General features: G+C 42.0%; 2 protein-coding genes and 1 long non-coding RNA gene across 3 annotated transcripts; 2 read left to right on the forward strand and 1 right to left on the reverse strand.

Moving 5' to 3' along the window:
* Nucleotides 1–454: 454 nt before the first annotated feature.
* Nucleotides 455–8,684, reverse strand: LOC131521351 (tripartite motif-containing protein 16-like). The gene is made up of 6 exons (XM_058745975.1): nt 8,102–8,684; nt 7,692–7,787; nt 7,378–7,611; nt 1,957–2,116; nt 1,769–1,816; nt 455–1,541 (listed from the first exon to the last, which is right to left on the reverse strand). Exons 1-6 carry the CDS (start codon nt 8,672–8,674, stop codon nt 1,003–1,005), a joined length of 1,650 nt encoding a protein of 549 aa, XP_058601958.1. The 5' UTR covers nt 8,675–8,684; the 3' UTR covers nt 455–1,002.
* LOC131521359 (uncharacterized) lies at nt 5,455–7,349 on the forward strand. Its single transcript, XM_058745987.1, has 2 exons — nt 5,455–5,953; nt 6,147–7,349. Exons 1-2 carry the CDS (start codon nt 5,500–5,502, stop codon nt 6,953–6,955), a joined length of 1,263 nt encoding a protein of 420 aa, XP_058601970.1. The 5' UTR covers nt 5,455–5,499; the 3' UTR covers nt 6,956–7,349.
* Nucleotides 8,685–8,903: 219 nt separating the features above from the next.
* Nucleotides 8,904–10,160, forward strand: LOC131521364 (uncharacterized). The gene is made up of 2 exons (XR_009266280.1): nt 8,904–8,986; nt 9,312–10,160. It is a non-coding gene; the product is annotated as an uncharacterized LOC131521364 (long non-coding RNA).
* Nucleotides 10,161–12,687: the final 2,527 nt, after the last annotated feature.

Below are 12,687 nucleotides of genomic sequence, written 5' to 3' on the forward strand. Positions count from 1 at the left end.
TATACATGTTCTAACCTAAACCTAATTCTAAACCTACCCCTCACAGAAAACTTTCCGCATTTTTACAACGTAGTTTACTTTATTTTTATACCAGTTTTACAAATAAGGACGTCCCCAAAGGGAGGTTTTGTGAGGTGTTGCTCACTTTTGGGTACAAATAAAATATGGTTAAGTAGGTACACAAACACACTCACATAACTATAACTATAACTTTTATACTGACCAAATGATATTTTCTATCCCCTAACCCTAAACCTACCCCTTACAGAAAACCTGTTTGCATTGTTATACTTTCAGATAAACATCTTTTACTATTTTTTATTATTTATTTCCCTCATGGGGGCCGCAGGACAGTCCCCACAATGTCAAAAATTTCATGTTTTATTATCCTTGTGGAGACATTTGGTCCCCACAATGTAGCATAAACAAGTACACACACTCTCACACTCACACACACAATTTTAACATTTTAATTTCATGTCATTTACAGGTTTTAACCACTGATCTATAATAGAATAAATTATTAATAAGCTGTAACCGAAAAATAGAAACAAATTTCACAGTTAATAATTAAATGTGTAAAAATAAAAACAGTGACTCGTGACACCGGAAGACACAAGAACACAAAACACTGATAAGGGACGGAGCTCCATAAGGTGAATAATGAAAATTATTTATTGACTGTGATCATCTGAATGAAAGGTAATTATGATAATAATAATAATAAAATGATAGATGTGACACTACATTAAAAACTAAATCAACACAAACCGAGTTTGAGAAAATCACAGAAACACATGGTCACTCAGGACTCACACACACACTGATCTTACTGACTATATGAGGATTTATTACACACATATATTCTAACATGTTATTTCACTGACAGAAGTTCAGCTGCAGTATTAATGTCATGAAGAGAAAAGAAGAGACTCTATAACATCTCACTGTTACTGTTTCATCATGCAGCTTCAAGCATTATGGGTAGAATCTCTCGTCAATCTATTCTGATTCATCAATAATATTTGTCAGTTTCACAGATGATCCGGTTCCAAATCCAAACCCAGGATAGAGTGGCTGAGTGAATGTTGTCTGGACTGTGTGGATGAGGCTCATTGTGTCAGAGACGCTGTAGAAGGACAGAGTTCCTGCACTGTGGTCCACATACACTCCTATTCTACTGATGATGGACTTTACAGGGAGATCAGTCTTATTGTGCCAGAATGTGTATTTGGAGGGAGAGCAGAACAAACTCCAGGACTGTTCATTAGATCCAAACCTAGACTCATTACCCCGTCCCTTCCTGCTGATGCTCTTATATGACACTGATATACGCACACCATTATTTCCACTCCACTTCAGCTCCCAGTAACAGCGTCCACACACACTCTCCCTACACAACACCTGACGATACGCATCAAATCTGTCTGGATGATCAGGATACGACTGATCTCTGTTAGTGACAGTAATCACTCTGTTGCTCTCAGACAGACGGATGAATTTATGCACTGTGTTCAGATCCAGAGTGAGCTGATGAGAATCTGATGGAGATAAAACACATCAGAATCAGGAATTATGAATCTGTTTTATCTTTTCATGTAGCTGAACTCTTCATGTTCAGTGTATCATCAGTGTCTCAGTACAGATGAACACATATCTGTGCAAATCATCATTTACATCATCATTTATAAAACTCTTCTTTCACCTTCTAAAGGGAGAACATGAACACACTCAGTGAGTTTTTCTGCTTGTTTTCTTACTGACTTACATCGTAGGAATTCATTCCTGGTTCTGGGAACAATGTTGGTGACTGTGACTGTGGAAATCAACAGACATGATCAGTGTGATTCTCATGATCCTGCATCCATTCCTAAGACATTTTGAAAATGATGTTCTCCATGATTTGAGATGATGATGGACTGGTTTCTGAGAGCAGATGAATCTGCAGGACTTTACCTCTGTCTGAGATCTTCTTGAGCTCCTCTTTGCAGAAATCCTCCAGTTTGTCTCTCAGCTGATGGACAGATTCTCTCAGATCATCAGAAGAGAAGAGAGAACTGAAGGGATCATCATTTCTGTCTGTAGGTTCAGGAGGAGCTGAGAGAGACTGGAAACTCTACAGAAAACAGAAATCAAAACTCATCAGCTCCACACTTCACCCAATAACCTGCTCCAACATCAGATTTGTGCGGCTCTTGTTGACTTGACTGATCTTTAGTAACTCACCTCAATCCAGCACTTTCACAGCATCAGCTTCATTCTTCTCATATTCATTATACAACAGATTCTAATATTTTCCACTTACACTATATGTGAACTTTCTAAGAAATAGTTGTGATGATAAAACATCTGTTAAGAACATAGATTTCCATCTAACAGCTCAAGCACATCAATGAAGTCTCATTGTTTGGAAGCGGACCGTGACCACCTCTTCAGCTGGCTCTCGGTACGGTTGTTTAGTCCGCACCCGAGTGTGATTGCTGTATTCACACCTGCCCAAAAGATCCGCACCAAAGGGGGAAACAAACTTGAGTTCGATTCAATCAAACCAAATGAGACAGGTGTGAATACACCCTTAGTGTGGTTAGAGACATTGAATCTTCACAAAGACCTTTAAGACACAATCAGGTTTGGCTGGGTTTCTACACACTGAAACATTGCTAATATACAGCTTCTCTTTATGTTTAGGGCCTTCATGGTCAAATTCAGGCCAATAAAAATCAATTTGATCAGGTTTGAGGATCATCTGATCCAATTTTGATGAACGTTACTCAGAATCGGTACTATCGAGTCTACTGATTTCACCATGATGTAATGAATCAGAAGGATGTAAGTGAAGTTTGCTCTAGTGGTGTTTGACAGCTAAATAAATAAAGAGAAGCTGTATATTAGCAATGTTTCAGTGTGTAGAAACCCAGCCAAACCTGATTGTGTCTTAAAGGTCTTTGTGAAGATTCAATGTCTCTAACCACACTAAGGGTGTATTCACACCTGTCTCATTTGGTTTGATTGAATCGAACTCAAGTTTGTTTCCCCCTTTGGTGCGGATCTTTTGGGCAGGTGTGAATACAGCAATCACACTCGGGTGCGGACTAAACAACCGTACCGAGAGGCAGCTGAAGAGGTGGTCACGGTCCGCTTCCAAACAATGAGACTTCATTGATGTGCTTGAGCTGTTAGATGGGAGAAGGCGATTAGTCACCAGAAGAGACAGACGGCAGTGCGTAAGTGTTTTAATACTCATTCTTAGCTCTGTTGTTTAAATTAATTCCTTGTTGCTAGGAAAGAATAGTTCGTTTCCTACCTATTTCTATTCTGCTTTTTCGTTGTGGTTTATATTTTTGATTGCACTTATTGATCATTATAATAACTGCCCTTTAGCTTAAACTCCTTTCCTGCACTTAAGTGCGAAGTGTTAGTTTCGATTTGAGCCATTGCCCTGCGATTGGCTGGTGGTTGTGCTAATTAAAAGCGACCACAGCGACTGTAAAACTATTTAAACTGTTCGGGCACTGTTAGACCCGGAGAAGGCGATTAGTCACCAGAAGAGACAGGCGGCAGTGCGTAAGTGTTTTAATACTCATTCTTAGCTCTGTTGTTTAAATTAATTCCTTGTTGCTAGGAAAGAATAGTTCGTTTCCTACCTATTTCTATTCTGCTTTTTCGTTGTGGTTTATATTTTGATTGCACTTATTGATCATTATAATAACTGCCCTTTAGCTTAAACTCCTTTCCTGCACTTAAGTGCAAAGTGTTAGTTTCGATTTGAGCCATTGCCCTGCGATTGGCTGGTGGTTGTGCTAATTAAAAGCGACCACAGCTTTTTTCACTCTAGACTGTGTATTTGTTTGAGGTGTGTGCGCTGGCGGAAGCGTCTGCGGAAGCGTTCAGCCGTCGTGTTCAGCCTCCTCGTGTGAAGACCGAGGAGTGTAAAGACCTGCGACTTTTTCCTGTGCGACTTGAACCGAGCAACGACACCGAGCTACACACTTAAGCATCTTTTGCCTTCCTCACTCTGCTCTCCTATCCTCTTTCCTTCTACCTCTATCATGTGTCTCAAAACATTCCGGTTCTCTCTCAGCCACGCTCTAACATCACTCGCAGACGGCAACGTAATACTGCTAACCTACGCCCTATCTCTACATCTTCCACTACACCTCTGGCTTTCTCTGTGGGTCTCTGGAATTGTCAGTCAGCCGTCAACAAAGCTGACTTCATTTCTGCCTTTTCTTTAAAATCCACTCTCAGCATCTTGGGCTTGACTGAGACCTGGATTCGTCCAGAAGACTCAGCAACCCCAGCTGCTCTCTCTACTAATTTCTCTTTCTCTCATACTTCGCGTCAAGTTGGTCGGGGTGGGGGTACTGGCCTGCTCGTTTCACACAATTGGAAATACTCAACCCACTCTACCCTTTGCAATTACAACTCATTTGAATGTCATGCCATTACTGTATCAGCTCCGATAAAACTCCAGATTGTGGTAATCTACCGTCCCCCTGGACAAATTCTAGCCACCTTCCTAGAGGAGCTGGACGGGCTGTTGTCCTCTTTTGTGGAGGATGGCATTCCACTCTTAGTCTTTGGTGATTTCAACATTCACCTAGACAAGCCTTATGCTACAGACTTCCACTCGCTACTAGCTTCATTTGATCTCAATCGCCTTACCACTACTAGCACGCACAAATCAGGCAACCAACTTGATTTAATTTACACACGCAATTGTACTGCAGATAACATTCTGGTACAACCGCTACATATCTCGGACCATTTCTTCATTACATTTACACTACATTTTGCTACCCGTGTGCCACCAACCCCCCTACCGGTTACTTTTAGACGAAACCTCGCTCCCTTTCTCCTTCCCATCTTTCCTCTGTAGTATCCTCCTCTCTTCCTCACCTACCCATTTCTCATCTCTGGATGTAAACGCAGCTACTGAAACTTTATGCTCTACCTTAACTTCTTGTCTAGATGACATTTGTCCTCTCTCCTCTAGGTCAGCACGGACTGCCCCTTCTAACCCCTGGTTATCTGATGTTCTTCGTGAACATCGGACTAAACTCAGAGCGGCAGAGAGAAAATGGCACAAATCAAACAACCCGTCGGACCTGAGTAGGTATCAGTCTCTGCTCTCATCTTTCTCTGCTGATGTCCACACTGCCAAATCCTCACATTTCCACAACAAGATCAACAGCGCTCCAGACATGCGTAATCTCTTCAGAACATTTAATTCTCTCCTCTGTCCCCTCCACCACCTCCCACCACTTCTATTACAGCTGATGACTTTGCTACTTTTTACAGACAAAACTAGATCGATCAGTGATCAGTTCTCATCTCCACGCACACAGGACCCCAACCAACCACTTCCACTGCTAAACCTCCCATTTTCTCCTTCTGTCCCCTGACGGAGGCTGAAGTATCCAAACTTCTCCTCTCCAACCATCCTACAACATGTCCTCTTGACCCAATCCCTCGCACCTTCTGCAAGCAATCTCTCCCATGCTCTTACCGACACTCACACACATCATCAACACATCCCTCCTCACAGGCATCTTCCCCACTGCGTTCAAGCAGGCTCGGGTAACCCCACTGCTCAAAAAACCTACATTAAACACTTCTCTTATAGAAAACTATAGACCTGTCTCTCTCCTTCCATTCATAGCGAAAACACTTGAACGTGTTGTCTTCAACCAGGTCTCATTGTTTCTTTCACAGAACAACAAACTGGACGCTAAACAGTCAGGTTTCAGGAGTGGCCATTCAACTGAGACTGCGCTTCTCTCGGTCACTGAAGCCCTGCGAATTGCAAAAGCCCATTCCAAATCATCAGTCCTCATTCTGCTGGATCTATCTGCCGCGTTTGACACTGTCAATCATCAGATACTCCTCTCCACTCTCTCATCACTGGGCATCGCTGGAATTCCACTTCGCTGGTTTGAATCCTATCTCACTGGTAGGTCTTTCAGGGTGGCCTGGGAGGAGGTATCCAAAGCACATACACTGGTCACTGGGGTTCCTCAGGGATCGGTTCTTGGACCCCTCCTCTTCTCCACATACACTACATCACTGGGTCCCATCATACAGGCACATGGATTCTCCTACCACTGCTATGCTGATGACACACAGCTCTATCTCTTTTCAACCAGATGATCCAACGGTAGCTGCAAGGATCTCAGGTTGCCTGTCAGACATCTCGGCATGGATGAAAGAACATCACCTCCAGCTCAACCTGGCAAAGACTGAGCTTATTGTCTTTCCTGCCGCTCCAACTCTACAGCATGACATCACGATCCAGTTAGGTTCATCAACAATTACCCCATCAACTTCGGTCAGAAATCTTGGTGTAATCTTTGATGACCAGCTGACCTTCAAAGACCACATTGCAAAGACTGCTCGATCTTGCAGGTTTGCACTACACAACATCAGAAAGATCAGGCCCTTTCTGACGGAGCATGCTGCACAACTTCTTGTCCAGGCCCTTGTCATTTCTAGGCTGGACTACTGCAATGCTCTTCTGGCTGGACTTCCATCAAACACAGTCAAACCTCTACAAATGATTCAGAATGCGGCGGCACGACTGGTCTTCAAGGAACCCAAAAGAGCCCATGTTACACCTCTCTTTATCTCATTGCATTGGCTACCAATCGCAGCTCGCATCAAGTTCAAGACACTGATGCTTGCTCATAGAACAACCACAGGCTCAGCACCCGCCTACATGCACTCACTATTAAGAATCTACATCCCCTCCAGAAATCTGAGATCTGCTAGTGAGCGACGCCTCGTGGTACCATCACAAAGAGGCTCAAAATCACTCTCCAGAACATTCTCGTTCACCATTCCTGGCTGGTGGAATGATCTTCCCACCCATATTCGGAGTACTGGATCCCTGTCAATCTTCAAGCAACAGCTGAAAACTCATCTCTTTCGACACTACTTGACTTCAACCTACACATAAAAAAAAAAAAAAAAAAAAATCTTTCTCCTTACTTATTCCTTCCCTTGCTAGCTTGTACTTATTTAAACAATGCCTGAGACTTGGTGTTACAAGCACTTCCTTTGTCGAATTGCCTCTTCAAGATGAATCGCTTCATGTGTTCCCCAAATTGTAAGTCGCTTTGGATAAAAGCGACTGCAAAATGACTAAATGTAAATGTAAATGTAAATATATCTTCCAGAAGAAAGAGCTCAGAGAAATGGTTCCTAAAATATTTTCAGAGCCATTTGTAAGTGGCGTCTCTTTCAAATGAAGATGATCAGATGAGAGTCTGACTGATGATTATATAATAAGACACTCATGAAATGTTTCTCTGTGAGTCTCGTGTCACAGCAGGATCTGCTCAAGTCCACTATGACCCTGTTCTTCTAGATCTGTGTTACCTGCAGGAACTGGATGTGATCCTGTGTGTGTGAAAGCTGCTCCAGCTCAGCGTCTCTCCTCCTCAGATCATTGATCTCCTGCTCCAGTCGCTCCAGTCGTCCTTCAGCTCGACTCACTGCTTGCTTTTCCTGATCTCTGATCAGCCGTATCAGCTCAGAGCAGCTTCTCTCAATGGAGCGGATGAGCTCAGTAAAGATCCTCTCACTGTCCTCCACTGCTGTCTGTGCAGAGGGCTGTTAGGACACACAGTGATTCAGGCTTCAGTGAGTCTGAACTGAGACTGAGACAAACTTCTCTTCTTCTCCAGACTCACCTTCTGAGACTCCACAGCCTCTCTCAGCTGCTGGAGATCTTTCTCTCTCTGCTGGATTCTCTGCTGGAATGTCTTCTGTGTCTCCTTCAGCTGGTGCTGCAGGACAAACAGATGATAGTGAATCTCACAGAAAACTTTCATGTAAACAGATGAATCCAGTAAAAGTGGTGCTGATAACAAATGGCTGTAGGTTCAAACTCCAGAAGGGATGAACGGTTACAATCATCGAAAAATGAATTATGATGAATATTAAGGCCTATTTCACACTGCAAGTGTAAGTATCATGAAAGTGAAACTGAAACAGACAGAGCTTCACACTGACAGTGTTTCTGTATAATTAAGCTGCAGCTCTACATAGAAAATAAATAGACTATTGGATCACTACAGTATTTATCACTAGTTTTTAATACCTGTTTCTCTGTCTTCTGTGCTGCAGCTGAGACAGTGTCGTGGTTTTTATGTTCATCCATCGTACACAGCACACATATACATTTCTTGTCAGTGCGACAGAAAACCTCAAGGATCTTGTCATGTTTCTGGCAGATCATCTCCTGCAGTCGTCCAGTGGCATCAGTCAGATTGTGTCTCTTTCCTTTAAACCAACTCTCATGTTGTTCGAGGTGATGCTGACAGTAAGAGTTCAGACACACCAGACAGGACTTGACGGCTTTGTATTTTCTTCCAGTACAGACGTCACACTGCACATCTCCAGCTCCAGCGTCACAGTCAGCAGGACGTTTCCTCTTCTTCAGTTTCTCCACCACTTCAGCCAGCATGGTGTTCCCAGCTAAAGCAGGTCTTGGACTGAAGGTCTGTTTGCACTGAGGGCAGCTGTAGACTCTCATCTGATCCTCCTGATCCCAGCGGCCTGTAATACAGCTCTTACAGTAACTGTGTCCACACTGGATGGTCACTGGATCCTTCAGGAGATCCTGACACACTGGACACAAGAACTCATCCTGAAAAACTCTGGCTCCTGCCATTTTACTGCTTGAATACAGAGCCACAAACACACAACAGCTCAACTGCACTTCAGTTTCTCTTTCCCTGAACACACGTGTTTCCTGGTTCTGTGTTTGAGTAAAACAGTTGTGGCAACATCAAATATCTTCTCTATCTGGGTAACAGATTGGATCTCTCTTTCCTGCACAATATTTTAATAAGTCTGCAGATATGGCCCGGTGCAAAGTTGACCTGAAGTGTTGGGTTTTGTTTTGTTTTGTTTTTTTTTATGCCAACTGGCGTGGGGAAAATGCACATTCTTTACAGAGAATGAGTGGTTCTGCAAATTTCAGGTACTTTCCTCCATCGACAGTTTGAGAGAGAGTGTGCGGGGTTTTCCATGCTGTTGACTTGCGAATGCAGACATGATGGCTGGTTTCTATAACGTGTGAACATGTCCTCTATCGTATTCTACAACAAAAATAATCAGTGCGCTTTGCTATCACTAGTTTTATTTTGATTTTCCGAATCTGCTGCTAGCTTTTAGCCCATTAGCATCACCAGAGCGGTTGACGTAAATCTTGCTTACATTGCTTACAATCTATTCACACACATTAACATTGTTTTACTTACTGTTACTTGCTTTTATGGTGGATGTGTGTCTGCCTTTGAGTGCAGGAGTGCAGCTCGAGCTGGAGGCCGTGAAAAAGCAGATCCATGATCTGCTAGAGAAGCAGGCCCAGCTGCGTGAGCAGAGAGCCACGCTGGAAACATCTCAGGCTAATGCTCACAAGTCCGATATTAGTACGGTGCGACATTAGTAATGTCACTCCCACCACCTCTATTGCCTGTGTTACTGCCTGCACAGGCCCAGTGCACCCAGGATGCGATCTTCCCAGGTCTCCTTCACTCTGGCGCTGGGACACCACGGACCTTGGGTGCACCAGCAGCCGAATCGCGTCTTCAAGCCCCGGTTGAGGACCTCTCCCCCACCGCAGCCTCTGGTCTTCGAGATCTCCACCCGGAACCGTTTCGCTTCCCTTCGCGAGACACTGTGATCATCAGAGACTCCATCATTCGGCACGTCCGTGCTACATTAGCTGAAGATAAAGTGCACACTCACTGTTTCACTGGTGCATGTGTCCTCGATGTTTCTGTGCAGATACCGGCGATCCTGAAGGGCGATGAGAGCATCGGAGCAGTCATGCTTCACGTGGGGGGTGATTGACATCAAGCTGCGGCAGACGGAGAGACTGAAGAGAGCCTGATCGAGACAGCAGTACATCGCCCGTGACAAGGATCATTGTGTCAGCACCGCATCCTACATTGTGTCTTGAATAGTGAGGTCAAAATATAAGTTTAACCCTCTGGAGTCTGAGGTCATTTTGGGGCCCTTGAGATGTTTTGACATGCCCTGATATTTGTGCTTATTTCAGCTACTAACATACTATTTATTATTGTTTAGCACGCTATTAAAATCTATTTGTGAACAGAGTATTAATAATAAACATGGTCTAAACATTCTTAGATGCATCGCATTCATCATGTTGTAGTTTGGGAACAACCCAACTAGTAAAATGTGTTAAAGTTTATGTCACAATAACACGTTAACTAATGCAAAAAGTAACATTACTTACTCATCAGATTGATCTCCTCTACTGGATGAAATATTGTTCTTCTTTTCCCTCTGGGGTCTAAGGGTATTTTGGAGGCCTGGAGAAGTTTTGACATGCCCTGACATTTGTGCTTTTTTCAGTTGCTTATAAACATATAAATGGCTAAAGTCTAATAACACTGTAAACAGCACAAACTGGGCTACAATAATATGTTAGCAGCATTTATGTACATGATTGTGTTTTTGAGAAAGCAACGTTTATGCGTGGTTAGTGAAAAACTAAAATTTTGAAGTCACAATAAGGCCATAAAACACGTACAGAACATTTGTTCACAAGAATTTTGAGAACTGGATCTTGTAGCCTAGAGTTTTTGCTTCAAAATTATGTGAAAATCATCTTGTTTACTCGCTCACAGAAAACAATATATTGATTTAAATTTTTTCACTTTTTGAGTAGATAGGGTCTATGCGAGAAGGCATGAACTATCATTATTAATGCAGTGATTCACACCTGAGAAGACAAAGACCCGCATAATGAGCTCCGTAATGAGCCATTGAGTCAGGTGTGTGACTGAGAGGGAAGAGTTACAAGAAAGAATGTGAGGACAAAATACATTTATATATTTTTTGTTCGTAGTTTATTAAGAATATATTTAGCTATCACACAAAATAACTTGAGATTCACTTGCGAGTGCAGTTAAACAGTTTATTAGGATCAATCAAAGCTGACTTTTTAGCATCATTACTTCAGTCACATGATCCTTTATTCTGATTTGCTGCTCAAAAACATTTATTATTATTATTATTATTATGTTGAAAAGAGCTACAAACTTTTCAGGTTTTTTTGAAAGTTCAGAAGAACAGCATAGTTTGTACTGATACTGATCTGAACACTGAGAATTAAACAGTAACACACCTTTGTGCCAAACATTCATTCATAGTGTTAACACTCACACTAACGTTACTTTGATATCTTGTGGTGTTATATGTTATAAAATATTAAACAAACATCCTGCTTTGTGAGACATTTAGACAATGAAATGACACATATTTCAAAATGTTTCACCTTTCATCCATGTAGTCAGGAATTATAGTTTGGGAAAAGTCTAACTAGTAAAATGTGTGGGCCTACAAGTTATGTCACAATAACACAATAACAACAGATGCAAGTAATCTTAGGCTACTCATCAGAGTGATATTTTTCAATGGATCCAGCTGCGCGACGCATCGCGTTGTGAGGTAAATTCTGGGTTATTTCTCTGAGTGCATATTTCTTCCAGAAACAAAAACCGGGATGAACTTGTTTGGTTACGCAGAGGCGATGTTGGCCTTTACATTAGCGCGCGCCTCAAGTGGATGTTTGAATTTGAAAAGCGTGATCGGCGCGTGGGCTTGACGCATTAGATATATTGAGTTGAGATGGGAAAACTGGACATCGCGTTGGTTTCATACAGATTACTTTATCACAGAATATTTGTTTTGGATGTGACTTACTTCATTTAAAAGACACAGACATTTCAAGCTTTCTATACATATATTTCTCATGTATTTGAGGCGAGTATTCGCATAGATTCATGTTTCATTTACGTGTCTGTGAAGACAGGTGACAGAGACGGCAGAGAACACACCCTGTTTATTTTTATTTTTTTATTTTATTTTAGAAAAGCACATTGTTTCGTTGTTATGACTATGCAGAAATAAAAGTAGACCCTTTGCTGTTTCATATGATACCTTATTCTTATCTGTATGATCAAAACTGACAGAGTATTTTTAGTTCTTTTCGCGGTCATAAAGAAAATACGAGACAGCCCGCACCAGTGCAGGGAGAGCGCAGGAGGCATGAGAAATCTTAAACCATCTTTATTTATGAAACACAGGGGAGAATCCAACATGGAAACAGGAGCAAATGCACGAACTCAACAAGTAGACCCAACGGAAAGGAAGAAACAAACAGGAATTTAAATACACAGGATAATTACCAACACAGGTGAATGGAATAATTAATCAACTACACAGGAACAGGAAATTGACCAAATATGGAAACACGAGAAGAACTAAAACAGGTGAGGAGTAATAAATCAAAACCCATGGAAACAAATGAGGAACTGAAACAGGAGGCAGGAACACAGGGAAAACAAAACCCAAACAGACCATAAACGTGACATTTACACTGTCAGATATGCAAAAGAAATATCACCTTCAACCTTGCTCAGGCTACCGTGTGCAGACCGTTAGGGCCATATACAGATTTCCTAAAAGGAATTTGCAAATTTCTTCTCAGACCTCTAAGTTAATGTTGATAAAGCGCTAATTGTCAAAGACTTTAACATTCACGTTGATAATACAAATGATGCTTTAGGACTTGCGTTTACAGACTTAAACTCTTTTTGAGTCAAGCAAAATGTCACCGGGCCCACTCATCATTTTAATCATACACTA

Source organism: Onychostoma macrolepis, chromosome 16 (assembly GCF_012432095.1).
Source record: "Onychostoma macrolepis isolate SWU-2019 chromosome 16, ASM1243209v1, whole genome shotgun sequence".
In the NCBI taxonomy this organism is placed as follows: Eukaryota; Metazoa; Chordata; class Actinopteri; order Cypriniformes; family Cyprinidae; genus Onychostoma; species Onychostoma macrolepis.

Bases quoted from the DNA above. Each gene is read 5' to 3' on its own strand.
- LOC131521359 (XM_058745987.1), top strand. From the start codon at position 5,500: ATGCTCTTACCGACACTCACACACATCATCAACACATCCCTCCTCACA. The intron at 5,954-6,146 runs GTAGGTCTTTCA...CTTTTCAACCAG, and splicing joins GTTTGAATCCTATCTCACTG to ATGATCCAACGGTAGCTGCA.
- LOC131521351 (XM_058745975.1), bottom strand. From the start codon at position 8,674: ATGGCAGGAGCCAGAGTTTTTCAGGATGAGTTCTTGTGTCCAGTGTGT. The intron at 7,788-8,101 runs GTATTAAAAACT...TTTGTCCTGCAG, and splicing joins CACAGAAGACAGAGAAACAG to CACCAGCTGAAGGAGACACA. The intron at 1,817-1,956 runs GTAAAGTCCTGC...TGATTTCCACAG, and splicing joins CAAGAAGATCTCAGACAGAG to TCACAGTCACCAACATTGTT.